This window comes from Convolutriloba macropyga, chromosome 4 (assembly GCF_964194025.1).
Source record: "Convolutriloba macropyga chromosome 4, txConMacr16.3, whole genome shotgun sequence".
In the NCBI taxonomy this organism is placed as follows: Eukaryota; Metazoa; Xenacoelomorpha; order Acoela; family Convolutidae; genus Convolutriloba; species Convolutriloba macropyga.
The window spans coordinates 44,800,402-44,828,218 of record NC_134471.1 but is presented as its reverse complement, the minus strand read 5'-3'; the positions used below and the strand labels follow the sequence as shown (position 1 = coordinate 44,828,218).

At 33.2% G+C, this 27,817-nt stretch overlaps 1 protein-coding gene across 3 annotated transcripts in view; it reads right to left on the bottom strand.

The window, feature by feature from the left end:
• Positions 1-25,641, bottom strand: part of LOC142337702 (AP-1 complex subunit mu-1-like) — a 250,656-nt gene extending 225,015 nt beyond the window's left edge. For 2 of the 3 annotated variants that reach the window (XM_075387151.1, XM_075387149.1), the window contains exons 1-4: positions 25,612-25,641; positions 13,224-13,270; positions 12,984-13,140; positions 12,854-12,921 (exon numbers count right to left, since the gene is read on the bottom strand). In XM_075387151.1, the coding sequence (XP_075243266.1) occupies positions 12,854-12,921; positions 12,984-13,140; positions 13,224-13,265 (267 nt within the window). In that variant the 5' untranslated portion in view covers positions 13,266-13,270; positions 25,612-25,641. Of the gene's footprint in view, positions 1-12,853; positions 12,922-12,983; positions 13,141-13,223; positions 13,274-25,611 lie in introns of all 3 variants that reach the window. The other variant, XM_075387150.1, reaches the window with a different exon arrangement.
• Between the last annotated feature and the right edge of the window lie 2,176 nt (positions 25,642-27,817).

Below are 27,817 nucleotides of genomic sequence, written 5' to 3'. Positions count from 1 at the left end.
AAGCTGTTAGTAAACCAACATGTAAAGATGTAATTAGATATGAAAAGTATACTCTAATAGAATTCTATAAAAACAAAATACAATATGATAAACCCATATATCTAGGCTCTACTGTATTGGAGTTAAGTAAACTCTATGTATAAATTTTATTATGATGTACAGAAACCATCGCTAGAAGACATCAACCTTCACTTTATGGACACGGACAGTTTTATTTTAAGTTATAGTAGAGGTTATGTTGACAACGAGCACATGGACTTGACTAATCTAGATATTCCTATAAAAACAACTAATAAAGTCCCTGGCAAGTTTAAACACGAGCTAGGGAGTAAAATAATAGAAGAAATTATTGTATTAAAACCCAAAACATAGTAAAAAGAACTATGGCGCAAAAGAGAAAGGAATAAAGAAAGAAAATAATGGAAAGCACGAGGAATATTATAATGCTCTAATAGATAAAAAGGATATGACAGTAGAGGAAAGTAGGATTCAAAAAGTAGGAAGTTGTATGACCACAATTAAGAAAAGTAAAAGAAGTTTAAGTAATTTTGATGATAAAAGATTTTATGTAAATAATATAAAAAGTTATCCCCTAGATGAGAACATATATTTATTCAAAAGAGATTTATTAAATGAAATCAGCCAACAGACTGCTTCTACGCCAAACCGACGGACTATGGTAAACCCAGCACTGATAAACAATATTAAAGAATTAACAAATAAGGAAGATAGAAAGTTTATTGAAGCCGCCATTAGATTATATAATGAACTGTGATAATTATTTTTTTTAAAATGACTAGTCTAGATAAACTCATAGAATTAAAAAAACTACAAAAACTAAACAGAAGAAATAGATTAGATGATAAATTAAAACAACAAAAATATTATGGTGAAACAGAAGAGTTATTTGATCCTCTAACTAAAACTTTAAATACTAATAGTGAAATACTACAAGCCCACCAAACACAAACAATGGAAGCAGTCGGTGAAACCGCTTCTCGGATTGGTGAAACTGCTGCGCAGATCGGTGAAACCGGTTTACGGATAGAAGACAACACAAATGCATTGAAAGCTTTAGAGTTCTCTCCCGTTCAACAAAGCGGGTTCTCTGTCAGAGAGCCTATCACATTACCAGGTCGAGAGGTCAAGTTGTTTAAACTAAGTAACGAGATGCTTGATATTCTAGCAGATATGAGAAAACAAGCGAATATTCAATTACGATTAGTCCCATTCGATGCAAATGAAATTGAGTTTACAATTAATAATGTGCCCACTCATATAACACCGAATGGTATAAAACTACGAAATAACAACTATGATATCACTAAAGGTTTCCTTATGTTTATCACTATAAAAAATGTGCCAGAAAGAGACATAAAAGGTGATGAAAACAAATTAAAACAATTTCTAAGGGATATTGGTTATAAACAAAGAGGGGATACTAAAAGTAATAGATCGAAGATTATCAATTAGTATCGCATCACCAAGAAGAGATTCCTTTAGTAGTGAATCCACTGTTTATGATACTAATGAGGAAGAAGAGGAAGAAGAAGAAGAAGAAGAAGTTAAAGCTAGTGGTCTTACTAAGACTGACCCCAACAATCAACGAAGTTGCCATTTAAATCAGCGTAGCCGTGACTTCGTCAATGGTTTAATAGAAAGATTAGAATTATTAATACTAGAAACAAAAGCTGGTCATGATGGATTATCTGATGAAATGCTAGATATATCTAAGCAACTATTATCTATGAATATTATTAGTCAAGAGCAATTAGATAATTTTGTTTTTAACTATGGTAAATGAGCAAGCTCACAACTTCGTTGATAGGTGAAACCATGACTACATCCATAAAAAATGTGGAAAAACAACAACTAATAGCTAAAGAAGTATTCAGTCGCCAAACAACAAAGTTTAGAAGAGAAAGAATAATCCCATTATATAAAGATGAAACATGGTCAGCTGATTTAATTGATAAGTCATCTCTAAGTAAATACAATAATAATTATAAGTTTATATTAACTGTTATAGATATACTCACAAAATATGCACGGGCTATTCCATTGAAGAATAAATCTGGTTTATCTATAACTAATGGTTTTAAAATAGTATTAAGTGAACATCCACAAGGTGGCCCTGAACATAGAAAACCAGAAAAGTTATGGGTAGATAGAGGTAGTGAGTTTTACAATAAAACATTTAAATCTTTACTTAAAGAATACGAAACAAAACTATATTCTACTTATAGTGATTTAAAGGCTGTGTTTATAGAGAGATTTCATAGAACATTATTACACATAATTAAAAAACCAATGTACATCAATGGTGATGGTAATTGGGTAAATATATTAAATGATGCAGTCAAAACATATAACAATAACATTCATTCAACAATTAATATTACACCAGTTGTTGCTTCTAATAATCCCGATAAGGTTAAATACTCATTCATTTATAGGAATATTAAACCTAAACTTAAAGTTGGTTATTATGTTAGAAATGCAGATAAACGTAATATCTTTTCTAAAGGTTACACTTCTAATTGGAAAAGAGAACTATTTAAAGTTAATGAAGTTTTAAAAACACAACCACAAACATATAAAATAAAAGATATTAATGGTGAGATAATAGAAGGTAAATATTACAAAGGAATTATTAAAATCCGAGTTTGACTTTGAATCTAATAATAAAGTTTTAGAATAATAAAATACAGACCTCCGGTCAGCTACAAATTAGATAAATCTTTCTGTAAATAAATACAAAGATGACAAGAAATAGATTCAATCGGGCTTAAAAAGCATCATCAAATATTAGTCTATCACCAAGTTAGGCCCGTCAATTATTCTTAGAAGATAATGACAATATTCACCTGAAAGATACCTATAAAAGTACAAATGTACATCCCCCGATAGATGAAAAAGATGTCGTTAATAAAGAGTATTGTGACAATAACTTATTATCGTCTAAAAATAAAACGGATATTTTAAGTAGAAATATAACCGAGCGAAGAAAAGGGCATAATCAATTAAAACTAGAGATTGATAATATTAAGTTTAATCAGAATATCACTAACATACAACTAGATGAAATGTTTACTACAGGGCTAAAAGAATTTAAAGAATTTAATAAAAAAGACTAATTCTTTCATAGATGAATCCCTTTTAAAGGACAAAAAGAGAATAGTACAATATATAATTGCTATACTTTTAAAAAGTACATTAGTAGACAACAAAGAAAAACCAAGACTAGAGATGCATTATGATTTTTATCAAGAAGATATAATTAAAGAAATAAAAGAATTTTTACTAATTAAAATAACCGAAACTATGACTAACCCAACAGCACCGAGTGAGAGATTACTATAACCAGATTTGTCATCAGTATCAGAACGATTAATCCGCGAAGCGGCTGAGAAACAGACAAGCAATGCTGCAACTGCCAATGAACAGTTGATAAATGAAAAGATTCAAGCCAATAATAAATTTAACAACAATATTAACATTATAAAAGATATTAGAAACTAATATGAAACTGAAACTAATAACTCTAATAAGAAGTTAAGTAGATATAAGAATTATATTAACGTAGCTGAGATAACAGAAATACTGTTATCATCAATAGCAACAACTGCAACATCAACATCAGTTGCATTAACAGGCATAGGATTACCTTATTGTATACCTACAGCTTTCGCTACAGCAACTATTTGTGGTTCATTATCAAAAACAATTAATTCTAAAAAAAATAAAATTATAAAGTATTCACAAATGTATATTTTAAGTAAACAGTTTAGTGATAAGTTTAAAAGACTATATACTAAATCAATGAATGATAATAAAATAGATAACGATGAGTATAATGAATTAGTTAAGGTATTTGAGGATTATAAGAAGAATCGACGAGGCCGCAACTCTGTTGACAAGAAAAACAAGCTGAGTGTTTTTTTAAACTAAAGTTGTGAGTGTTTAATTATAATAATGTATTAAGTAATAATAATATTAATATTAATATATCCGCGAAGCGGTTACACCGATCAGGGAACCTGCTTCGCAGATAAATAATATTAGAGCTAGTCTTAATCTTAGTTATACACATACCCAAAGTTATATTTAAACTCTAATATAATTATCTTTTCTTAGTACCTAAATATAACCCTCTTCCTTTTTGTACTACCTTTATACCTTCACCAGTAGTTGCAAATTTAATTAAATCAGGTGTGGCTGATAAAGCAGCTCTAGGGTTTCTAGATGCAGCCGCACTCCCTATTTTGCTTGCTATTTCTAATGCTCTTACTGGATTATTAGCAACTTTGTTTCCAAAATTAACCGTAGCCCTACCAACACTTAAAGAAATCTTTCAATCCCTCTGCTTCTATTGTTGCATCAGATACAGTCATTGACTTATTTCTCTTACACTTAACACAATTACCCTTTAACATTTTAGTACCTTTTGAAGTAATAGCTCCTCTTATATTAATAGTACCACTATAATGTCTACCACCAAAACAAAATGAATTAGTTTTGAACTTATTTAAAAGACTCATTTCTATATAAAAAAAGGAAGTTAAAAAGTATAATCCCTTTGTTGTTAAACCTAAGCCTAAGACTACGGGTTCCACCCGCGAGCGAAGCTCGAAGACTAAGCCCAAGACAAAGCTTGAAGCTAAGGGTCTATGGCGTAGCATGGACGGAGTCCTATCTCAAGAGAATGAAAAGAAAATAGATATTATTTATGCTAGGGGCTTTGTTAAGACTAGTAGGAAATAGTTTAGAGCTATGGGGCTTCGCTCATCAGGGAACCTGCTTCGCAGATGTTTCACAATAAAAATGTCTAAGGGGCTTCGCCCAAGTTTCACCATAATTATAACAATTACTATAACAATGACCATGACTATAACTAGGCCTAAGATATAATATCAACCATCTTATTACCATCACTCTTAACAATAATAACCTTTCTAGTTAATACTAATGCATGACATATAACATCTGCAACTGCAGCAGTAAATTGAAAATTAAGTTGTATTGGTTGTGGACCTATATAATCACTTTGATATCTAGTATCAAATACATATATTCTATAACTGCTTTTGAATGTTCTATGATTTATATATGGTTTTATTTTATGTGGTAGCCCATTATAATCTTTATTAAAGCTAACAATCTCTTTAAAAGCCTCATTATAATTATAAGCACCATAATTAATATTCATTCTATCCTCAGGATAAAACTCGCTGCCAATCTTACAATAACATTCAGTAACATTCATTATAGGAAATGTACTTGCTTCATGAGTTTGTTCATTAACATTATTAATTTCAAAACCAACTATTATATATTGTGGTCTTTCCATTCCACTTTCCGTACCAAGATCAAACAAGAAGTTAGTAGCATTGGGTACATTCTTATAAAATGTCCTTCTTTCATAATAGCTAAAGTCCACATTATTCTTTTTACTTAAACCCTTTTGCACAATAATTCTATTGTCATTTCTAGGATCAATACTGGTCACACACCATGATATATCTCTAATATCTATATTACCATCATAACCAACTGCATCAGCACCAGCATTAACTCTAAATAGAGCTCTATCAATATTATTTCTTTTTAATATTAGTTTAAATCCTAAACCAAATAAAATCTTTTCTAAATCATTTACAAAACCAAATAGATCCTTCATCTTAACCATCATATACATATGACCTCTTTCTGCAGCAACATGATCACCTTTAAGTTGACTATTTCTATTGCCTTGATTTCTAACAAAACCACTCTCATATTCATCATCAGTACAATTAAATAACTTATACATCAATAGATTAGGATGACAATGATTTATATATTCAATAGTCCTAATACCACTAGTTTCAAGCTTAATTGAACTAAACAATGCCATCATACCATAATTAAATAATCTGATATTAGCATCATTAGCAAATACACCACCAGCATCATCTGATACAACAAACTCTACCTCTAGATATGAATCATGTAAATTTAAATGATTCTCTTCTCTATTGAGTATGATATTAATGTTAGTATTGATTGTATTCATTGTTGCCAGATTATTTGGTTTATATTTTACAATCTTACTTTTGCGTATATCCTTATTATAACCATAAGTTGTATCCAAATTAAAATCCATTTTTATAAGATAAAAAATGACTGATGGTTTAATCTTATGGGAACTACAAAAGATACATGATATTTAACTAAAACTAAAGAAGAGCATACACTTAACTTTAGAATGATAAAGCCAACAGAAAAGTTTAATTTTAATGAACCTATACTCCACAAAATTAGGTTTAATCAGATTATCGGTTTATAACTCAGTGTTTAATGTGAATAGAAATAATCAATTCTTATATGCTAGTACTGTTATAGAAGGTGAAGCAATCCAGGAACTGACTTCGCCAATCCGGGGACCGGCTTCGCCAATAGCAGAACCTCTTAGCTCTAATAATAACACTGACTCAAACATTACATCTGTCCTTAATTATATTTATAAAATAATTCCATTGCTATATTCAACTATTACACCGGGAGCATATGAGTTAACTGACATAGCAGAATTAATAAAAGAAAAACTGATGGTAAAGTTATAATATAACCTGATAAGAATACGATGAAATGTTTAATGGAAATAAAACAGGGGGCAATTAGCTTTGATGTAGAAAACTCAATAGCCCCATTACTAGGCTTTAGAAAAATAGTAAATAAACAAGATAAATATACATCTCAGAAAAATTTTGATATTATGGGTTTTAGTACTATTAACATTCATTGTAATGTGATATCTGGTGTTAAAGATAATGGGAATAACACAGACATACTATATACTTTTACTCTAACAGAACCACCAGGTTACTTGATAAATATTATACCAACTAATATCTTATATCAAAATGTAACTGAAGATAGAATAGAATATATAGAGTTTCATATTAAAGATGAGCATGGAAGACCTATAGACTTTAATGGTGATGTATTAAGTTTTACTTTGCATTTGTGTTAATATCTTCGTTGATTTAGTGTAACAGCTAGGCAAAGCCTTGTTTTATTATAATCATAACATATTTGAAATAGTATTTTTTCCTTAAAAAAAGTTTAGTATTAAATGTGATGAATGTAAAAATAAGTCCTGAGCTCAAAGTTGTAATTGGTGTCAGGGATAAACCATATCAATGTTTTGTATGTAATAGAGTTATAACATATAGAGATAAACAATCATTTACTAGAACATTTTAATAATCCCGACCAATATCTAACATGTAGAAAGTGTAAAGTGTATAAACATATCTCCCAGTTTAGATTTAAACAATTCTATTGTAGGTTATGTACATATTCACAGATTAGTATAGTTATAAATTCTAATTAAACATAAATAAATAATTATAACTAAATAAACATATAATTATAAACATAACTATACCATATTCACAGATTAGTATAGTTATAAATTATAATTAAACATGAATAAATAATTATAATTAAATATCTACAAGACTCTCCGATCCCAATTAATTCTTAGTTTACCATTAATATTTTTATTTTTAGTTATATCAATGACAATGTAATTATAAGGCTCTTTCCATACCTTATTACATATATCAGCAAAATCATTATAACTAAGTTCAACATTATTAAAGAAATCTTGATATATCGATGCTAGGACTTTACATCTCTGTTCAAATAAAATAAATAGATTACAGTTCTCTCTAACACTGTGCCTATCCAGAGAGACCAGGTTTTGATTAAGATATATCATATTGCAATTATTGTGTCTACCTCTACAAAAGTATTCATTAATAACTGGTTCCTTGGCTCTAACATCATCGAATATCATTAGTTTCTTTAAGTCTTCGGGTAGTTTATCGGGAGATGGTAAATCTTTTATATCTTTAACAAACTCGACATACTAGCAACTTATATTTTTATATTGATCACCAGTAGGACCAATGATGTATAGCTTATCAAAATATATACTAGCCAGAATTAGTTTTTTTAATAAGAACGTCTTACCACATTCACTAGGACCAGATATTATACATCTAAAGTTCTCTGGGAGTGTAGCTTCAGTAATTATATTATCATCATTTAGCCATGATTGTAGATCTTCATTTATGTTTATAGAGATAATGTTAGGTTTACCCTTTTGATGGCGCTTGGCTTGTCACGTTTCAACATGTTTTTCATCAAATTGATATATAACATTATCAGCGAAGCTGCTCCGCAGATTAATGACATTATCATTATCATTATTAGCAAAGCTACTTCGTAGATCATTATCATTATCATTAACATTATCATTATCTGCGGAGCAGGTTGGCATGCCACGGACTCCGTCCGTTCCCTGATTAGCAAAGCAACTTCGTAGATCTTTAACACTATTATTAATATTATTAGCAAAGCTACTTCGTAGATCATCTGCGAACGAGCTCTGCTCGTGGCAAGCCAAGCAAGTTCCCTGATTATCATTAACATTAACATTACAACCCAAACAAAAACACTCATCATATATTTCAGGACATTTAACTTGATTAACTCGAATATTCAAAGCACTTTTAATTCTAAATCCTCTATCAATAAGATAGATCATATATAAACAATAAGCCCCACAATAAGATTCATAATATTGTTGTAGTCTTTCATTAGAGCCTAGATCAACAAAATCTTCTAGGAATAATGGCGGGATTTCTACACCAAAACTATCAAAGTAATATGTACCATCTTCTCTTCTCATAACTAAAACCCAATGTGTACCATCAGTTGGATGTAGATTCACAATAATGATGACGTTAGGTACACTTGTGTTATCTAGAGACTGATCTCTCATTACTATTTCAATTGGTGTTAGACTTATATCTTTTCCTATATCTTTTATTCTGATATCACTCATAGCATTATTATCAATATTAAATTTATTTTTGAATTTCTCAAAAGTTAGGATAAGCATTTTTAATAGGTATAAAAATGGAGACGGGTAGCAATTTTCTTAATTGGAATTAGTTATATAATATATGATTCAATACCAAGTAAATATACAAAACTAGAAGAAAGCTTTGGTGGATTTATGAATAGGAGTCTAGTTGGATTTGAATATAAAAAGTCACCATTACATACTATTGTTTATGGTGGGACTGGAACAGGTAAAACATGTTTTATTAGACAATATTAAAAATTAAACTTAGATCCGCCAAGCGGTTATATTGATCAAAACCAAGACCAAGATCAAGACCAACAGCAAGCCAAAAATATAATCATTGTATGTAAAGATGATAGAGATTGGATAGATCCTGAGACTGGCGAGTTTTATATTGGATTGAGTATATTGGAAGTTTCATACTGGAAGGAAGACATTATAATATTCAAATGATTGTAATGTGTCATAAACAAGCTCAAATAATTAATACGGCAAGAATGAGTTGTGATACTATTTATTTAACAACTTATAATGGAGGTGATCTATTTAAAAATTTTAATGAAATATATAAATGTGAAAATAACTTGAATAAAATAATTAGTGAGTTAAATAGAAACTATTAGAATTGTACAGATGGAATGTCAGATGAACTTCGTTATGGTATAATTAAATATAATAGGAAAGAGAATACTTATATTATTATTGATAAGAATATAACTATGATATATGATTCAAGAGTTGGTTTCCTTGATTTAAAAGCTCTTAGTTCAAAAGATGAATTAGAAAGAGAAGATATAAATAAACTTAGAGCATATATGAAACCACTCATGACAAATGCAACAGATAGAAATGTTATTAATCACGATAACTATATATTCTATTTTAATAAACTTCTTAAATTAAATATATTAAAATACAGAATGATGTTCTGACACAAGAAATGGTTACAGGAAAAGGTATAAAAAATTTATCAACTATTGGTGGAATTATAAGCACAGGTTTAATTGTAATTAGCCATATTTATCCCGATATGATATCAAGAAATGCTGGGGGTATAGCAATGGGAGCAAGCACAATGTTGAGTAGAGTAAGTACATTGGTTAACGTTGGATATGGAGAAGATCTGGGAACCAGTTGGGGAAGGGCAAGCCTTGTTTCACCAACCAAGACCGAAGGTCCTTACACTGATTTGCAAATTTGCAAAACAACTCCGTTGAGCATGTTGCAGAATGATCAACGAAATATAATACAAGAATATATAAATGAAGAGGATGGGATTTTAAATAGAAGAGGAGGAAAGTATTTAAGCAATCTATATCAAAATAATGAAAAATTTAGAAAAGAAATTATAAATTTTGTTAGAGATAAAAAAGAATTACACCTTGAAGTGATTTTAGATAGAAGATATAAAACTAATATGCTCAATATGACGGGGAAGAAATATTTAGCTGAGCATATCACATCTAAAGATAATACTAAATATATAATTGAAATCTTGGCTAAATATTATGAGAGTAATTGAAATTTAGCCAATAGTGAAACATGGGCAAATATTTGTAATTTTGCCCTATTATAAATGGTTATAAAATGTTTAGAGTGTAATCATAAATGTGGAGCACTCTTTAATCTAGCTTTTCATTAATTAATATTTCATGAAGACAAAATTGGTAAATGTGCATGTGGTGATAAAACATTAAGTGGTATTTGTATCAATGAACTTGCTCAACGAAGTTGTTTGGTTAACCACGAGCGAAGCTCGTTTGCAAATTCACCAATCAAAACTAATTGTTCTTTTAAAGATGAATTTGGATATAGTCCTAGCATTGATTCTAGCTCTAATCCTAGCTCTAGCCTTAATCCTAGCTCTAGCTCTAATGCTAGCCCTGACTCTAGCCCTAATCCTAACTCTAGCTCAAAAGTTATAACTAGATGTTGTAATAGATGTAATTATGTAAAACCACTAACCGATTTTGATAAAAGCAAGTATACATGTAGAAATTGTACTTCTACTAAAGTTAGTTGTCTATATTGCCCTCTATTGTGAGATATGATGGAATGAAAGATCATGTAAAAAGACAACATCCAGATGTGGATATACCTAAAGGATTTACTAGACATTTGCCAGATAATGGGGTAAGGGCAAACCTTGTTACACCAACCAAGACCGAAGGTCTATATAGTGATCCTATTATAACATTAAAGGGGGAAAGTTGTTCGTGTAAATATTATAATTTTGTCGTATTTCTGATTAATAATGGGATAAATAAAGAAAAAGTAAAAGAAAATATAAATTTATTAAAGAGTATAGATAATTTAAAATAAAAAATAATAATTTATTAAAAAATTTAGATAATTTTAAAATTTATTCAAAAAAGAGGGAAATCACTCTTTAAGCGCGAAAAATAGTGATTTTGTACTGGGTCATCACTCCGATAGGGGCGATTTCGCTCTTAAAGAGCGATTCGCTCTTAAAAGAGGGATTTCGCTCTTATTTTGAAATTTGCTTTATTTTTTAAATTATTAAATTTTGCTATTACTTTGGGTTTTAGCTTAATTATGACTTGATCAAGTAGTAAATAAAAACAAGGATCTTAATATTATATAAATATTAGCAAAATTTAAAATTTATATAAGAGTTAAGCTGGTTTTTTATTCAAGTTATCCACGAAGTGGTTACACCATTTCGCAAGTTGGTTTTACGTGCTTTTTACACGGTCTCATCTGCGATGCAGTATCTGGGGACGTCCACTTGAGTCAGTGGGGATAGAACCCAAACTTTCCGTCTGATAACGGTTAATTACCAGCTTAACTCGACACTAGTGGTTTGCACTAAGTGAGACAAGAAATGATGGATTTTGATTGAATATAAAGGTAATATGTAGTAGTGGATAAAACAAGCTAATATATAGTAGTGAATAAAATGGGGTATAAGCAAGTAGTAGATATATAGAGTAGTGGGTGGAAGGGGCTCGAACAAGTGCATGAAAATTTTTTGAGAGGTTTTTACAATGTAAAAACAGCTCAAAAAATTGAAATGCGCTTGTAGAGCACCTTTTACCCATTACTTTTTCTTTAGAAAACATTTTTATCCGTATTTCTGTTTTATGCAGAAACACTATTGTAAGAACCAATGTTTCTCTGTATCGAACACATTTTTCGGAAAATAGAGGACTTCAGGCAATTTAGAGCTATCAAAATAACAATGATCAACCTTTTAAACTAAAAGCAGAAAAATGTATTCTTCTCTACTGGAGTTAGTTTTGCGAACCATTTTTCTTATTACATCAGAACTAGCCATTTCAGTATTTTTTAAAAACTGAGGAGTCGTACAAAAAACGGTTTCATAGAATGAACGTCAAATCAACCAAAATCATTAATGAAAAGCAAAGATGGAAAATTTTTCTAACAGTTTTGTATTTTGCTGAAGCCTCTTGTCTAGAAAACTCAGCTTCGTATTCTGCAAACTCGTAAATTTTATTGAAATGTTTGCAGTTTAATCATGAGGTGGCGATAGAAATTAACGATTTTAACTGTTTATGATGCTGTCTGCAAGCTTTTTGTTGGTACTGATCCTTTTAACCCAGGACGGTAAAAATTGCAGTACAATTCAACAGAAGTAAAACTATGAGTGCGCATGCATAAAAACATAAAATGTGTAGAAATAAAAGCATAAAATGGTAATCGATACTAATCATAAGAACAAAATACCAAAAACCAGGTACGATACCTCCAAGATTTAAATCACTCAGTACTAGTTTCTAAAAGCATTGCATAATTGATACGGGAACCAGAACTCGTGATTACTGCTTTTTGACATTCGCTCTACATAGAGTTCACTCATTAATTCATCAAACACGTGATGACTAAAATTTTCAAGTTCTGACGAGTTGAATCCAAATTAAGCAATTTAATACCATGTAAATTACTTACTCTGACTAGCTTGTGGAGAAATGCGAAAATGAGGGATGCGTTTGGATTGTTTTTGCCAACAGCAACCACTGAAACATATTTTCACTTATAAATAGCATATCTTCACATTTTTTAGAATCACTCAACGTACGAAAGAGGTTGCTGTGTTTGATATACATGTAGGTAATATCTTCTACTTTGAGAATCGGTGACACGCTCCCTTCATCCTCCCTTTCAAGTACAATATTCATGAATTTGTCGATACAGTTGGAAGGCAGATCTCCTTTGTAATCCCTTGACATTAGGGGCTGAAACAATTGAATTAATGGTCGGCGTGACGAATTAAAGGAGTACCATTGTATGGAGTGAGAAAGGATAATCAAATACAAACCTTGCCCTTCATATCGAGTATAAAAACTGCAGAAAAAGACATTACTACCTGAAATTAAAAATGACACCGAGTCTAGTTGATGAATAAGCAAAGTATATGTGATCAAGCATTAGCATAGTTAACCACACAGCGCATAAAAATATTAAAGTGAAAATACATGATTAAAACAAGGAAGGATTACTAGGCTGGCAATTATTTTGTGACCAAAACAAAAAAATTTTCAACAAGAATACTTCAACCTGTACAAGAAAATCTATCGTTTTAAACGCTCCTTTAGTTTCTTGTTGTAACGTCTGACATCCTAATTTACTGTTCCATTTACTAGCAGTAGGATGAAAAAGATTTGTTTAAATATTTAATAACCAACCGATCTTTGGTTAGGTAGTTTTAAGTTCACTTTGAATGCTAGTTTTCTAATGGCGATGTAATCGGAAAATCAAAAAATTAAGCGTCATTGCTGTCGAACACTTAAAACACTTCTAATAAGTCTGAGATCTTTTGAAATATGTTTAATCTGAAGAATGTTGTTTTCAATCCCCAGTTCAATTGTCGCTCTAAATTCGATATCAGATTTTTATTAACATTGCTAATTAAACATTGTCAATTAGCCGAGTAATGTAAATGAGAACACGATTGAATTAAATGAAATTTTAGTTGGGAATTGAATCGATATTGCAAAAATTCCTAGAGCCATTCTCTGCAAAAAACTAGCCTGAGAATCATATGATAGCTTAATTTTTGTAATACACTTATTAAACAGTCTCCCTTTGCACCTGGGACTCAATTTAATTGTATTTCAACTCTCGTTTGAACTATTACCTGGTAACATAGGCCGGAGTTGTGATTGGTTAAACCCCACCATAGTGGATTCAGCTTTCTGGCAACAATGATAGCCCACAATGTATCGACGAGCTGCTTGCAACGTTGAGATTTCAACATCTCCTCATAGCAATTGTTTATAACAGAACTGAAACTCCTGATTTTTTCGAAAAACTGTGCGAAGCAGAATTGCTTTAGTAATTTGGGTAAAAAAACACTTGATTTCTAGTCAAAAATGAGACCATTTTGGTTTTCGATCAAACTCTTGCAGGTGCATCCCGAAGAATATAGAGACAAATTTTGAATCTGTATATTAAAATCGAAAAAGGCTGCAAGAAAATGATGCTCAACAGAACGAAGTTGCGATAAAGAAAACCGAAAAGTTTAAAGAAGAAACAAACTAAAATAGAATGCAGAGGCGAGGCCGAGTACGTACTGACTAAGGTGCGTTTCAGCCCTTTTTGAGCTTCTCTCTCAAGAAGCGTTTGAGACTTTTGGGTATTGGTGCGATTTCTCGGAGGCTTCCTTTGTTTCCGAGAAATAAAACAGTATATCAATTAACAGTTACATCTTCTTTGAATAACCCATTTGTTTTGTACATTTATCTTGTCTATTTACACAGGCGTTGTGTTTTCTTCAACAAGTTTTATCGACAATGAGTGGCGAAGAATTAGGAATCCAGAATAGTTTTGAAGCAATTACAGTTGAGGGTGACAAAAACCAAGATGGTCTCAAACTCAAAATAACAGGGAAAAACTCCGGTTCTTAAATCGAACAACGACCGGGCATGTCATGTTCTTAGCCCTGCAGAAACAAAATCGGCGAAATTGACTTAGCACAAGCTGATGAGGCAGTAGCACAAATGGCAGTGACCGCCATGATTCCAACCATTATTATTAGCCTAGGATCTGAACTATTAACAACGATAGATGAAATAGTAGACCACACATTGCTGTAGCCTTCGATGTGTTTCAAGAAGCCAGCTCCGCTAAATTCTAATCTAATTCCTGAAATAAGCCATGACAAGCAACCATTTCGGAGTGCCACCAGTCGATCGAATTCGCGAAAACAAGATGTGTTTCAATGGCGAGAAGTGTAAAATAATAGATGAACCACAAAATTGTATTAGTGGTTTTCATGTGAAAGTTAGATCTGTAAGAAAACATTTGGGCAATGTAGAAGTTTAAGTACTTGGACCTGAAGATCCTACCCATGTTTTATTTCTCAGCGTTATATTGGTTAAGCAATAGTGATGGTCAAGGCAGTTCACTTGTAGCAGGGTATACTCATTATGCAATAATAAACAGAAAAACAAGCGGTGGTGTACCGATCAGATTGCAATCTAATAAAAAAAACAAGAAAATCTTTTTGATGAAGCAAATTCTCCCGAAGTGATTGCCCATGTACCAAAAGTTATTGCCGTCAAATTTAACAAGCCACGTGCAATCTCAAAAACATTTCATAGGTAATCTGGTTGTTTTCTTCGGGTCGCGGATTCAAAAATGTTAACAAACATATCTTGCGGTAATTCAATACAGAGATTAATTGACAAAATCAATTGCTGGGTAACTATCAAATTGCAATGCCCCCCAACTCTTTTGCTTGAAGAACTTGCGAGTAACCCAGACTAGAACGTATTGCTTAGATCATTTATCAAAAAATTGATAACTGCAAAACAGAGGTACTGCAACATCGAAACTTCTGGGCTCATAGCCCCATTGGGATAAACTGGACAATTTTTCAAGAGACAAAAAGCCCCATCCATTTTTCAGGGACACCTCTTTCGTAAAAAACCCAGTCTTAATAAAAAAAAAGTTTAGAAAGCTTAATATAAAATTGAGTAAAAGTAGAGCGCAAATATTGCGTACGCTAAAGCCATCTCAACCTTTCGACATCTTTAATAAATCAGGTTAATAGTAAACGTGATTTCGAAAAGAGAAATGGTGGAACAAACCGAAGAATCTAGGAACAAAAAGGAACATTTAACAAAACGGAGAATAAATCTCTGATAAAAATTCTAAGTCTTCGAAAGAACGTTTCGAAAAAAAATATTGCAAAGCGACAAGGTTTTTAAACTGTCTAAATCACATTTTGTATTATTAGGAAAGGCCAGGTTTAGAATTTGTTATATGAGTCGAATGGCAAGGTCCACAATAATTCGCATGTACCATTACTGAAAAAGATACAAAAGAACTTAATCAGCCCAGCCAACAGCCCTAGAGAATGCAATGGCATTCAATAAGGTTTTTGCCAACATTGGTTATGACATTAGCATCTTGCACTTAAAAATGCGTCTCTTCTAAATTCTGTTTATAGAAATTGAACGTTGAATTGTATTTAGAAGAGACGCATTTTTAAGTGCAAGATGCTAATGTCATAACCAATGTTGGCAAAAACCTTATTGAATGCCATTGAGTTCTCTAGGGCTGTTGGCTGGGCTGATTAAGTTCTTTGCAGAGTCCAATACAATACAGAGAATAATAGAGCAGGAATAAAATCTTTCGACGATAAGAACTTCATTAACATTTTTGGCACAAGAAACGATCGAAGAATCAACTGTTCCAATCAATTGTTCATTCGAAGATGACAATTTCCAGAGCAACCATCAAGAGCAGAAAAGGCAATGTTTAACTCCGTTTATTCTTACGTTGAATACTCTTCTCTTTTCTATAACAAGCAAATTGGTTTTAGTATTTGTACTTAGTTTAAATACTTAGTTTAAGTACTTGGGCCTGAAGATCCTACCCATGTTTTATTTCTCAGCGTTATATTGGTTAAGCAAAAGTGATGGTCAAGGCAGTTCACTTGTAGCAGGGTATACTGATTATGCAATAATAAACAGAAAAACGAGCGGTGGTGTACCGATCAGATTGCAATAAATTAAAAAAACAAGAAAATCTTTTTGATGAAGCAAATTAAAGCCAACACCTATCTACTAATATCGTAAGATCGGGCAATCCATTTTCCCATGAAGCCATTGATAACGGGTCATTGTACAGGATATTCCACATGACTAAAAGGACAAACACAAAATTAAAAATCATTAAACTCTTCGAAAAAAATTGTCGAAGCTATGAAAACCAGAGTCTTTATCCTCAAGGATTTAAATATTATCGATTGTGCCTTATTATTAATAATACCAATGTGTTATATGAACTGTCAATGACGTGAATATGTAACAAAAATGGGCAAATAAATATGAAAATGCGAAATCTAGTAGTATCAAAGTCAGAAAACCATAAATTAAGGTGTAAAACCGCAAAAAAATTGAATTTGAATTCAGTATAAAAAAGAACCAATCTTTCATTGCTGAAACTAAGCTACAAATTGACCAAATTAAAAGAAGAATGAAGGCCATAATTTAGAAATAAGCCATAATTTAATTAAAAATCAAATATTTTTGAAAGTCAAAACGACCGTAAGCTTTACAAGTAATAAACTAGATACAATAATTAGGAAGCGCATTATACCTATCAGTCAAGTAGATTATCAATCGTTACTTAACACGAAAATCAATCGAAAAGCAATCGTTGACTTGAAACAAATTGATCCCCAGATGCTCATTTTATGATAATCGAGGTTCATTTCAGGAAAACTAGCAGGCCCGCAAAAGCATCACTAAATCATGTTGGTATAGGCCGGAAGATCCTACCCATGTTTTATTTCTCAGCGTTATATTGGTTAAGCAAAAGTGATGGTCAAGGCAGTTCACTTGTAGCAGGGTATACTCATTATGCAATAATAAACAGAAAAACAAGCGGTGGTGTACCGATCAGATTGCAATCTAATAAAAAAAAACAAGAAAATCTTGTTGATGAAGCAAATTCTCCCGAAGTGATTGCCCATGTACCAAAAGTTATTGCCGTCAAATTTAACAAGCCACGTGCAATCTCAAAAACATTTCATAGGTAATCTGGTTGTTTTCTTCGGGTCGCGGATTCAAAAATGTTAACAAACATATCTTGCGGTAATTCAATACAGAGATTAATTGACAAAATCAATTGCTGGGTAACTATCAAATTGCAATGCCCCCCAACTCTTTTGCTTGAAGAACTTGCGAGTGACCCAGACTAGAACGTAATGCTTAGATCATTTATCAAAATATTGAAAACTGCAAAACAGAGGTACTGCAACATCGAAACTTCTGGGCTCATAGCCCCATTGGGATAAACTGGATAATTTTCCAAAAGAAAAAAAGCCACATCCATTTTTCAGGGACACCTCTCTCGTAAAAAACCCAGTCTTAATAAAAAAAGTTTAGAAAGCTTAATATAAAATTGAGTAAAAGTAGAGCGCAAATATTGCGTACGCTAAAGCCATCTCTACCTTTCGACATCTTTAATAATCAGGTTAATAGTAAACGTGATTTCGAAAAGAGAAATGGCGGAACAAACCGAAGAATCTAGGAACAAAAAGGAACATTTAACAAAACGGAGAATAAATCTCTGATAAAAATTCTAAGTCTTCGAAAGAACGTTTCGAAAAAAAATATTGTGAAGCGACAAAGTTTTTAAACTGTCTAAATCACATCTTGTATTATTAGGAAAGGCCAGGTTTAGAACTTGTTATATGAGTCGAATGGCAAGGTCCACAATAATTCGCATGTACCATTACTGAAAAAGATACAAAAGAACCTAATCAGCCCAGCCAACAGCCCTAGAGAACGCAATGGCATTCAATAAGGTTTTTGCCAACATAGGTTATGACATTAGCATCTTGCACTTAAAAATGCGTCTCTTCTAAATTCTGTTTATAGAAATTGAACGTTGAATTGTATTTAGAAGAGACGCATTTTTAAGTGCAAGATGCTAATGTCAAAACCAATGTTGGCAAAAACCTTATTGAATGCCATTGCGTTCTCTAGGGCTGTTGGCTGGGCTGATTAAGTTCTTTACAGAGTCCAATACAATACAGAGAATAATAGAGCAGGAATAAAATCTTTCGACGATAAGAACTTCATTAACATTTTTGGCACCAGAAACTATCGAAGAATTAACTGTTCCAATCAATTGTTCATTCGAAGATGGCAATTTCCAGAGCAACCATCAAGAGCAGAAAAGGCAATGTTTAACTCCGTTTATTCTTACGTTGAATACTCTTCTCTTTTCTATAACAAGCAAATTGGTTTTAGTATTTGTACTTAGTTTAAATACTTAGTTTAAGTACTTGGGCCTGAAGATCCTACCCATGTTTTATTTCTCAGCGTTACATTGGTTAAGCAAAAGTGATGGTCAAGGCAGTTCACTTGTAGCAGGGTATACTGATTATGCAATAATAAACAGAAAAACAAGCGGTGGTGTACCGATCAGGTTGCAATAAATTAAAAAAACAAGAAAATCTTTTTGATGAAGCAAATTCTCCCGAAGTGATTGCCCATGTACCAAAAGTTATTGCCGTCAAATTTAACAAGCCACGTGCAATCTCAAAAACATTTCATAGGTAATCTTGTTGGTTTCATCGGGTCGCGGAGTCAAAAATGTTAACAAACATATCTTGCGGTAATTCAATACTGAGATCAATTGACAAAATCAATTGCTGGGTAACTATCAAATTGCAATGCCCGCCAACTCTTTTGCTTGAAGAACTTGCGAGTAACCCAGACTAGAACGTAATGCTTAGATCATTTATCAAAATATTGAAAACTGCAAAACAGAGGTACTGCAACATCGAAACTTCTGGGCTCATAGCCCCATTGGGATAAACTGGACAATTTTTCAAGAGACAAAAAGCCACATCCATTTTTCAGGGACACCTCTTTCGTTAAAAACCCAATCTTAATTTTAAAAAAGTTATTAGTAGAGCTTAATATAAAATTGAGTAAAAGTAGAGCGAAAATATTGCGTACGCTAAAGCCATCTCTACCTTTCCACATCATTAATAATTCAGGTTAATAGTAAACGTGATTTCGAAAAGAGAAATGGTGGAACAACTAAACAAAGACTATACAAAAGAACTTAATCAGCCCAGCCAACAGCCCTAGAGAACACAATGGCATTCAATAAGGTTTTTGCCAACATTGGTTATGACATTAGCATCTTGCACTTAAAAATGCGTCTCTTCTAAATACAATTCAACGTTCAATTTCTATAAACAGAACAATACAATACAGAGAACAATAGAGCAGGAAAAAATCTTTCGACGATAAGAACTTCATTAACATTTTTGGCACCAGAAACTATCGAAGAATTAACTGTTCCAATCAATTGTTCATTCGAAGATGGCAATTTCCAGAGCAATCGTCAAGAGCAGAAAAGGCAATGTTTAACTCCGTTTATTCTTACGATGAATACTCTTCTCTTTTCTATAACAAGCAAATTGGTTTTAGTATTTGTACTTAGTTTAAATACTTAGTTTAAGTACTTGGGCCTGAAGATCCTACCCATGTTTTATTTCTCAGCGTTACATTGGTTAAGCAAAAGTGATGGTCAAGGCAGTTCACTTGTAGCAGGGTATACTGATTATGCAATAATAAACAGAAAAACAAGCGGTGGAGTACCGATCAGATTGCAATAAATAAAAAAAACAAGAAAATCTTTTTGATGAAGCAAATTCTCCCGAAGTGATTGCCCATGTACCAAAAGTTATTGCCGTCAAATTTAACAAGCCACGTGCAATCTCAAAAACATTTCATAGGTAATCTTGTTGGTTTCATCGGGTCGCGGAGTCAAAAATGTTAACAAACATATCTTGCGGTAATTCAATACTGAGATCAATTGACAAAATCAATTGCTGGGTAACTATCAAATTGCAATGCCCGCCAACTCTTTTGCTTGAAGAACTTGCGAGTAACCCAGACTAGAACGTAATGCTTAGATCATTTATCAAAATATTGAAAACTGCAAAACAGAGGTACTGCAACATCGAAACTTCTGGGCTCATAGCCCCATTGGGATAAACTGGACAATTTTTCAAGAGACAAAAAGCCACATCCATTTTTCAGGGACACCTCTTTCGTTAAAAACCCAATCTTAATTTTAAAAAACTTATTAGTAGAGCTTAATATAAAATTGAGTAAAAGTAGAGCGAAAATATTGCGTACGCTAAAGCCATCTCTACCTTTCCACATCATTAATAATTCAGGTTAATAGTAAACGTGATTTCGAAAAGAGAAATGGTGGAACAACTAAACAAAGACTATACAAAAGAACTTAATCAGCCCAGCCAACAGCCCTAGAGAACACAATGGCATTCAATAAGGTTTTTGCCAACATTGGTTATGACATTAGCATCTTGCACTTAAAAATGCGTCTCTTCTAAATACAATTCAACGTTCAATTTCTATAAACAGAAAAATACAATACAGAGAACAATAGAGCAGGAAAAAATCTTTCGACGATAAGAACTTCATTAACATTTTTGGCACCAGAAACTATCGAAGAATTAACTGTTCCAATCAATTCTTCATTCGAAGATGGCAATTTCCAGAGCAATCGTCAAGAGCAGAAAAGGCAATGTTTAACTCCGTTTATTCTTACGATGAATACTCTTCTCTTTTCTATAAAAAGCAAATTGGTTTTAGCAAGAAACAGAGTACAGTTGATGCACTTCTTGAATTCACTAAAAAACTGAGGTACCAACCAAAAATAGTACGGCGTACATTATCTCCTTAGATCTAAGACTTATTGACACAATTGATCATAGTTTGATGCTTCCAAAAGCTAGTGAATTAGAATTAGAGAAAATGCTTAACGGCTCGAATCTTTCCTTCAAAACAGAAACAACGTGTGCATTTAAACTGTAAACTGGAGCGGGTGACCCTCATCAAAAGGTGGTGTTTCTCAGGAATCAATCTATCGACCACTTTTCTACTATATTATAGATAATATAATATATATATATATATATATATAAATATATATATAAATTATATATATATATATATATATATATATATATATAAATATATATATAGCTGAGTTCAGCTGAGTTACTCAATTTTTAAGATCTTTTTTGACGTCAGTTCTTCACTCTTTCGACTCTCAATTTGGTATCTTTAGTAAAGAATAATATCAAACTTTCTGCAGGCTAGATATTATTAATATATATATATATATATATATATATATATATATATATATATATATAATATAAATATATATATATATATATGTATATATATATATATATATATATATATATACAATTATATTAATTATAGCTAGCCTGCAAAAAGCTTGGTATCATTCTCTTTGCTAAAGGTATCGAATTGAGAGTCGAAGGAGTGAAGAACTGAGGTCAAAAAAGATCTGTTAAAAATTGAGTGACTCAGCTCAAATAGATGGTTTGTTAATGTAAGTAAAACAGTGCAGATTAACATCAAAGCAACTAACATTGAGCTACAATCAATCTGTTGTTTTACTTTTACGACAAAAAACAGTAGTAAATTTTGTAAAAACCTTAACGTTTCTATCTTGTGTTAGGCATCTAAAATTATGTAAAAGATGTGGTACAGATAAATTGACAAATTTTGTGCCAAGGAGAAAATGAATGAATTATAATTCAAATATCAACCCTGTTGTTCAATATGGAATCTAGTGTAGTGCTGCGGTAGCTATTCTTACTCTCTTCTATATCTTCTCCGATGAACATCTTTAGATCTTTTAAAATTCAATCAGTTTCCAAAAAGAGTTGACAATTATAAAGACAATTTTCATAAAATCTATTTTATCAATTCGCCATATGCAAATCTACGAGTTATTATATTTCGCCTTAAAGTCACTCAGCAATCTTCATTGTGAGAGTTCTTGTAATAACTCTTGAAGCTTTCCACCACGGAAAAAGATACAATATATATACACTGCCGCACTACCGAAAAAGATTTAAAAAACTGAGATGTAGCAACGAAACAGTTGGGACCACAGGGAAGTCTGAAAGGAAGGCGTAAAAATTCTTGTTGACTGTCCCCTCCATCGCAAAGTTAATATATTATTCATAATCTTATATTGTTTGTTTGGAGAAATTAATTATTTTCTTTATTTTAGCTCATTATCAACTTTTATGACGAGGTATTTTACATTCAGATTCGTTCAATACACACTTATAGTTCACTACTTCGTTTCCAAACAATGGGTTTCATTTTTTCGATTGCCTAGAAATTTAGTATATTGTTTTTGTCAACATTCAAATTTTTGGAAAATGCTATTTTATTTCGTCTAGAGGTTGTAGGCGAAAAGTCGATTAGGTTAACGGAATCTATACAAATAGATTGTGGAAATTAGTCGAACACAATTTAAAGAAAATCCACTATAAAATTAAAAATAATAAAGAGCAGTGTACACTATCCGGCAACGATGGATGTAGGTCGGAAAATAGGGGATGATGAGTAGCGCTCAGCCGGATGCTGCACTCCAAACTGTTCCCCTCCAGACAGTGTAAAGACGGCACAGTCACAAAAATAACAATTGCATGCTTTCGGACGAGCCTGGCGCTGATTTTGTCGAAAACAGCGGGGTGGTAGGGAAGCGTGCGTGGATGTTCGCTCTGAATGCAGTTGGGCTCCAAGGGTTGCCCTTCAGGATGTTTGTCGCGTAAAATCTCGAGGACCGGTCTGCCGTCTATCAGATCGGTAGGTGCGAGCACGCCGCCTTTATGCTCCTCCGAAAGAACGCGAATAGCATTACTGATCCTACCACGAGACATGAAATCGTTGAACATCTTGAGGTCAGAGTCCTGCTTTTTGTTACTTGAATTCATTCTCATTTGGATTGCCTTCGCTTCACAGAGCAGTTCTGAGAAGTGGCAGCTGTGCCATTAACGCAGTCTACGCTTGATGGTCTTATTGTTCGATCCATCGTCCGTGTTCTTTGTTCGACTGGGGGTTAGGTGCGGAAGTATCATAGTGTCAGAGATATATCGGATCTATTCGTGTTTACGGCAAACGGGGAGAGGACACTGTGAAGGGCTTCGGCGAACTGTTCCCTTGTCCTTTTCTTACTGAGCATGAAGAACGAGGGCTTCCATGTGACAACCTCACGGTATATTTCGCACACTGTTACCGCCTTATGAGGCTGAAAGTTGTCCCAAAAATTATCCGAAGGTGCAGCGACGGAACGTTCGGCGGCGTGCGATGTTGCAGGATCTATGAGTGCAGTGTCGCGAACGGTCAAAGCATTGTGTGGTGCTGACGTTGCGATTGCTGTTTCGGTGGCTGCGGTGACCACACAGCAGCTTTTACAGCTGAAGTTTTCGGCCCAATCATTCGCTGCGGCTAGACCACTGCAGTTCGTGAAAATATTTATATCACGTATGACACCAGACGCCTCCCCTACGTAGGGGACCCTTGCAGAGTGGACAATGGGTTTGATCAGCCATCAGGCTAGGGGCTAGGAGTGGGGAAGGCAGCACTGAGGGGGACTAGATTAAGTTAATTACAGGAGCGTAATAACAGCAACGATATTTAAAGTATTGAATATTAAACAGAATAATATTGAAAACATGGTTTCCATGAAAGGAAAAGTGCACGGTGTCTTTACAGAACAGGTTAGGTTCAAGAACATTTCTCAATGAGGGTGAAACAATAAACAACTTAAAAGCACAAGGATCAATGTAATTATACAAAGCGTAGTTAAGCGCACTGATTTTCTTATTTATGAGGCGATTACAGCTAGTGGGTATAAATTTGGGAACAATAAAATTATTTGGGCTAAATTTAACAATAACGAGCTGAATGGGGAATTTCCAATGCTCTATGAAAGTCTCAAAACTACTACGGTGATCATTGAAGCCAGCAATTACAACAACAGTGTTCAGCTTCTGATTTGGGTATTGATTGATAACATCACAGAGATCTAGCAGTTAAGCACCTCGATAGGAGTGAACACAACCCTGTAGATGACCCTAGTCTATATATTTGGTACGAGAAGTACCCAAGACCAAGTCCCAGCAGCTGGAGGGAGGAGGTTTGGCATCAAAACGTCCCATTCACGGAGCCTGCTAACATTCAAAACATAAGAAATTCTTCTAAAAATGAAATCAGTTAAAATGATATGACCTGATGTGATGAAGGAAGATGGTTGACATCAAAATATCCCGTTCACGGAGCCTGCTAACATTCAAAACACAAGAAATTCTTCTAAAAATGAAATCAGTTAGAATGATACGACCTGATGTGATGAAGGAAGATGGTTGGCATCAAAACATTCCATTCACGGAGCCTGCTAACATTCAAAACACAAAAAATTCTTCTAAAAATGAATTCAGTTAGAATGATACGACCTGATGTGATGAAGGAAGATGGTTGGCATCAAAACATCCCATTCACGGAGCCTGCTAACATTCAAAACACACGAAATTCTTCTAAAAATGAAATCAGTTAGAATGATACGACCTGATGTGATGAAGGAAGATGGTTGGCATCAAAACATCCCATTCACGGAGCCTGCTAACATTCAAGAACACAAGAAATTGTTCTAGAAATTAGATAGAATGATACAACCTGATGTGATCAGACGGTGTGGGAGATGGGTTCACTCGCCTACGGCTGGGGTGGCGAGGCTTGAAAAGGTGTAGGTTTGATTCAACCCAGCGCGCATACTATTTGGAAATACAGCGGAGTTAAATTTGTTCGGGGTCTATTTAATAAGTTTATCACAACAATTAGACTATCCACTTAATATGTGCCTCATCGTGCACAAAACTGGTGAAAAAATACAGAATAGAAAAAGTGTTCTGTACCGTACATATTGAATGCATTCATCTAAACTTCATAGACCCATTGTGTAATACTTTGAAAACAGATACCGAAATAATTTTAACTGATTACATACACATGCATAAATCAAAAAAATTAAATTTTTGACTATTCAAGTGTTTTTATCGTTGTTCGCCTATAGTACACCAAAATTGTCGCCTAATATCTACAAAAATTGCCTTTGCCTCGTTGAGTTTTTGCCTAATAAGCCATCCGCCTAGGCTATGTGATCCACATTAGATTTTGCTACTTCGACAAAACTTATTGGCACTAGAGGACTTGGCTAAGTGGTCAAAAGATAAAATTAACAAAACAGGGTTAAATTTTTTTTTCAAAAATCAAAAACAACAAATTTTCATGCATCGAAATCGTTTATTAAGTTTTTTGTTGAATTTGTCCTAAAAAGTTTTTTGCATTGAGACCTCCATTTGATCTCTTCTAAAAAATAAAAAAAGGACCGTGTACACCATCCGGCAACGATGGATATAGGTCGGAACATAAGGGATGATGAGTTCCATTTAGCGGGATGCTGCACTCCAAGCTATTCCCCTCCAGACAGTGTAAAGACGGCCCAGTCACAAAAATAACTAACAAGTGGAAAGGAAAGCACCTATACATATAAATAGCACACATAGGGAACTGGTAAAGAAGGATTAAAATAAAAATAGGATATCAAGGAATAAGAAAAGGAATAAAGTTAAGCAGTCAAAAACTCAGTGCAGCCTTCCCTCTTCCACGACGGCGCTAATCGAAGTCTCGCTGAGAACACGAGGCTTGAGGGCGCGACATCCGCTCAAGCAGAGAACACAGCTCCTCAGAAGTGCGAAGCTGATTTTCGTTCGGATGTAGCTTATAGTGTCGGCGTACGGCTCTCCGCGTTTTTTGCTGATCTTGGTTGCGAGTTGTTTCATAACGCGCGATGCTGATGGCCCAGCACCACCCGAGCAAGCCAAAACCAGTGCGCTGAAGCTGCTGTGTTCGGTCATGCGTAGACCTCCATTTAATAGGTCATAAATGACTTTGGAGGGACCTTCTGGTGCTATAATAATGGTTCTTTTTAATATACTTCTTAGTCTACCAGAGAATAAAATTTAAAAAACCTTCAATTCAATTACATTTAGTAACAAAAGATCCACACAAAAAGATATCACCAACCGATGAAAAGAAAAAAGATTTTGGTAAAAGATTAATCAAACTTAGAATTGGTTGTTGATTTAACATTTGATATGAACGCTGACAATACATCTCTTTCGTTTAACAGAACAACATTTTGATCGTTCTTTGCTCCCCTCATTCCGTTATCAACCAGCAATTGATTCTTGAAATGATGAGCAACTGCAGCGCTAAGTGTTTTCCTACTGTTAGCCGAGCAATTCACTTTATAATGCTTTCGATATTTTCTAAGTGAATTGACTGACAAAGTGGCCACAAAATGCTCTTCCAGTGATATGGGCTGACCATCCATCCTCTAAAACTAATGCGAAACAAAGTGAATACCAATTAACAGACCATTTCAAAAGATGGTAGAGATTCATTAATACATTTACCGTAAAAAGCAATTGAATTGAGTTACAACAATGTCAACTATTGAAAACAAACACATTAAATAACTCGGCAACCTGTTCAGAAAAAAAACATTGCGCAACGCCTCAGTACAAAATGATTAATGAGCAGAAATCCAAAACATAGCTGGTAGATGTTAAGAGAATACCCGCAAGAGCTTTGTAGCTTTACAGTCTCAAAAAGTAGTAAAATAAACCGACCAAAACCGAAACTTTCCTTTAAATGCTTCGATGTTATACTCTGTTTATAGCTCTTTTTAACTTATTGCTGCTCTCAAATAACCTTTAATTAGTGACACGCACTCAAAGATTTGCTGACAGTACCATTCGACAGAGACAAAGTTGATCTATTCTGTTTCGCCCCCCAAGCTTAGTAAAGTAACAGCCCATGCGCAATAGTTTATATCCTTCGCTATTTAGCGTGGTATTCGTTTAAAATGCAAAGTTAAAAAATAGATTATTACTTGGATTAATGTAAAGAAAAGCTGGTTTCAAAAAAAAGATTCAATAGAGTGGTTAGCTCT